General features: G+C 53.7%; 1 protein-coding gene across 1 annotated transcript; it reads left to right on the forward strand.

Annotated features, from left to right (window-relative positions):
- Positions 1-114: 114 nt before the first annotated feature.
- Positions 115-1,888, forward strand: LOC104986395. Its single transcript, XM_010836940.1, has 2 exons — positions 115-1,470; positions 1,554-1,888. The coding sequence occupies exons 1-2, from the start codon at positions 484-486 to the stop codon at positions 1,746-1,748; spliced, it is 1,182 nt and encodes a 393-aa protein (XP_010835242.1). The 5' UTR covers positions 115-483; the 3' UTR covers positions 1,749-1,888.
- The last annotated feature ends 1,453 nt before the right edge of the window (positions 1,889-3,341 follow it).

A 3,341-nucleotide genomic window follows, 5' to 3' on the forward strand; every position in this document is an offset into this window, starting at 1 on the left:
GAATCTGCCTGCCAATGCAGGAGACCTGGGTTCGATCCCTGGGTTGGGGGTATCCCATGGAGGAGGGCATGGCAACCCACTCCAGTATTCTTGCCTGGAGAATCCCCATGGACAGAGGAGCCTGGTGGGCTACAGTCCACAGGGTTGCAGAGTCCGACATGACTGAGCGACTAAGGACAGCACAGGAAGCAAGCACACTGAGATAGAGAGTATATGCTAGGGGCTGCCAACCTGCTACCTGCTCCAGGGGCCTTGGTCCCTGAGAATGGGGAAAGGAAGACAGAGAAACCGACAAGAGCCAGCGGGGGGATGCGTGTCCTGACTGAAAGAGGCAACCTTGTGGGGTCTGGGAAGGCTCCCAGGTCATGCAGACAGCAAGGGTTGGGGAGCTGACGGTGTGCCAGTTGCAAATAATGCAGGGTGCAGAGAAGTTTGGACTTGATCCTGACCAATTTTTTTTTTTAAACTGTCCATGGGAGGGACATGGTCAGAAATGCATTTCACCGAAAACAGTGCCAGAATACAGAGAATCGACTGGTTGAGGGGGTGAGTTGGGAGAGACGGGCATGGCTTCAAATGCTTTATCGGGTAAAGCAACTCTGGTGTGCTGGCCTCTGTATCAGACCGCCATATATAACCTTGTTTCTGGGAGAAAACGTGCTCCCAGTTCCAACTTTTGAAACTATCTTTTTGGAGCACAACTCCCTCGTGCACTGGAGACCGCATGTGCTAATCTTTCTGGAATGTTGGATATTTTTCCCCCAGCAGATTTACTTTGCTAATGGTTTTTGGCCCCGGCTGGCTTCAGAACAGGAACACTCATTGTATTGTGGGGGTCAGAATGCAAGAATAACAGCCACGGTTGGAGGTGGCAAGCTGGGGGCTGCTCCCAGAGCTCCCAGGGGCCACCCTGAGAAAAGGCAAGGCCACATCCATCTTCCGGGGCCTCTGTTCTCCTCCTCCTGCTTCCTCTCAACCAGATTACTTGATCCTCGAATCTTAACAGGCCCCCATCAGTTGCCCAGAGCTGGCCACTGCATTGCCTGCGGGCCGGTGGTCCCTTGTCTGGACCTCCAAAACTGCCTCTTGTCCCCAGGTCTGTCAGTGCCGCACGACTGTCAGCCTGCCCTGTGGCTGTTGCCAGGCAACAGGCCAGGAAATGGGTTCAGAGACAATGGCCGGGCTAACCCACAAAGTCCTGTGTCAGACGCCTGGCTTGCACCGGCAGCACAGGCACGGAGGCTGAGCCCCAGTTTCAGAAAAGCCCTGCATCTCCCATTGTGTGAGACTAAGGGGTCCCCCCGACGCCCACAGGGTGACCCTTCGCCTGCCCAGCTTGAGCGGCTCCGACGGGATCCCCTACCGAAGTGTGGCCGAGTGGCTGGAGTCCATCCGAATGAAGCGCTACATCCTGCACTTCCGCTCCGCCGGGCTGGACACCATGGAGTGCGTGCTGGACCTGACAGCCGAGTGAGGACCCTGGGGGCCTGGGCAGGGCAGGGCTGCTGGGGATCAAGCCCTGGCACTCACCCAGCCCCTCTCCTTGCCCACAGGGACCTGGTGCAGATGGGGATCACGCTCCCGGGCCACCAGAAGCGCATTCTTTACAGTATTCAGGGCTTCAAGGACTGAGCCTTCCCCTCCCCGACCCTGTCCTCAGGGAGCAACGATGGGCCCCAAGTCCCTCGACCTGCCAGACACAGGACGTTAGTGCTGCTCCTGCTTGCTTCCCGAGGAACTGCCTCTGAAGCTCTCTGAAGTCTCTTTGTTTTAAAAAGGGAGGTTGGGTAGAAGTACAAAAGTGAATTGTGGGAGTTGGGGGAGGGCTTAATATATATTATATACATATACATATATATTTTTGTTAATAAACAGAAACTTCACCCCAGGTTTTTGTGTTTTTTTTTTAATCCCTCTGTCTCCTCCATCTGGGGCTTCCCAGGTGGCTCAGTGGTAAAGAACCCACCTGTCAACGCAGGGGACGTGGGTTCAACCCCTGGATCTGGGAGATTCCCCCTGGAGGAGGGCATGGCAACCCGCTCCAGTGTTCTTGCCTGGAGAATCCCATGGACAGAGGAGCCTGGTGGGCTGCAGTCCATGGGCTCACAAAGAGTCAGACAGAACTTAGCAACTCAGATGGTAAAGAGTCTGCCTGCAATGAGGGAGACCTGGGTTCGATCCCTGGAGAAGGAAATGGCTACCCACTCCAGTCTTCTTGCCTGGGAAATTCCGTGGACAGATCCATGGACAGAGGAGCCTGGCGGGCTACAGTCCATGGGGTCACAGAGTCAGTTGACACGACTGAGCAACTAAACATCTCCTCCATCTCATCCTCAAGGGCTGTAGGTACAAAAGAGTCAACTACTAAGCCTTCTGGAAAACACTGTCTTTTATTTGTAGCTGTAGCCACAACCTGGCAGCACAGGGGCTGGGGCTGGGGGGTGTGGGGAACGTCCAGGCTGGCGAGCCCAGCCCAGCCTTCCAGAAGGTCGGATGTGGGCATCTCCTGGCCCTTAGCAAGCAGAGGACGGGGCTGCTCAAGGGCAGGCTGAGGGCGTCGGTGCAGCAGTGCTCAGCCCGGTGCCCCTCAGGCGGGGTTACCTGGACGATGGTGGGTGGTCCCTGCAGGATTGGGGAGACTGGACCCCAGGGCTGGGACTCTGCAGCCCCGAGGCCACATAAGGGCACGAGGGAGACTGGGGTGGGGTTTGGTATGGAGGGAGGGGCTGGAGGTCAAAAAATAACTGTTGGGAGGGTGAAGGGGATGTGGTCTCAACGTGGGTGGTCCACTGATGGGGGAATGGGCTTGCGGTCCGAGAAGGTCCAAATGGTTTAAAGTATATTCACAGAGATTTGTCTCTATTACCACACTCAGTTTTAGAACATACCATCATCTCAAAAAGAAAATGCATACCCATTTAGTAATCACTCTCATTTCTCCTCATATCACTCCATCCCCATCCCTAGGCAACCACTAATCTCCTTTTGTGCCCCTGGATTTGCCTACATTTCCTATAAATAACATCATGCAGTATGTGATCCTGTGACTGACTGCTTTCATTTAGCATGCTATCTCCAAGGTTTACCCATATTATTGGCATGAATCAGTATTTTATTTCTTTTTATTACCAAATATTATTGAATCGTATGGATATACCACATGGATAAATTATATATCCATTTATCTATTTATCTGCTGATGCTCATTAGGACTGTTTTCATTTCTGGATATTATGAATAATACTGCTGCTGCTGCTGCTAAGTCGCTTCAGTCGTGTCCAACTCTGTGCAACCCCATAGACGGCAGCCCACCAGGCTCCCCCATCCCTAGGATTCTCCAG

This window comes from Bison bison, unplaced genomic scaffold (assembly GCF_000754665.1).
Source record: "Bison bison bison isolate TAMUID 2011002044 unplaced genomic scaffold, Bison_UMD1.0 scf7180017845721, whole genome shotgun sequence".
NCBI classification, from domain to species: Eukaryota; Metazoa; Chordata; class Mammalia; order Artiodactyla; family Bovidae; genus Bison; species Bison bison.

Bases quoted from the DNA above. Each gene is read 5' to 3' on its own strand.
- LOC104986395 (XM_010836940.1), top strand. From the start codon at position 484: ATGGTCAGAAATGCATTTCACCGAAAACAGTGCCAGAATACAGAGAAT. The intron at 1,471-1,553 runs GTGAGGACCCTG...CCTTGCCCACAG, and splicing joins GTGCTGGACCTGACAGCCGA to GGACCTGGTGCAGATGGGGA.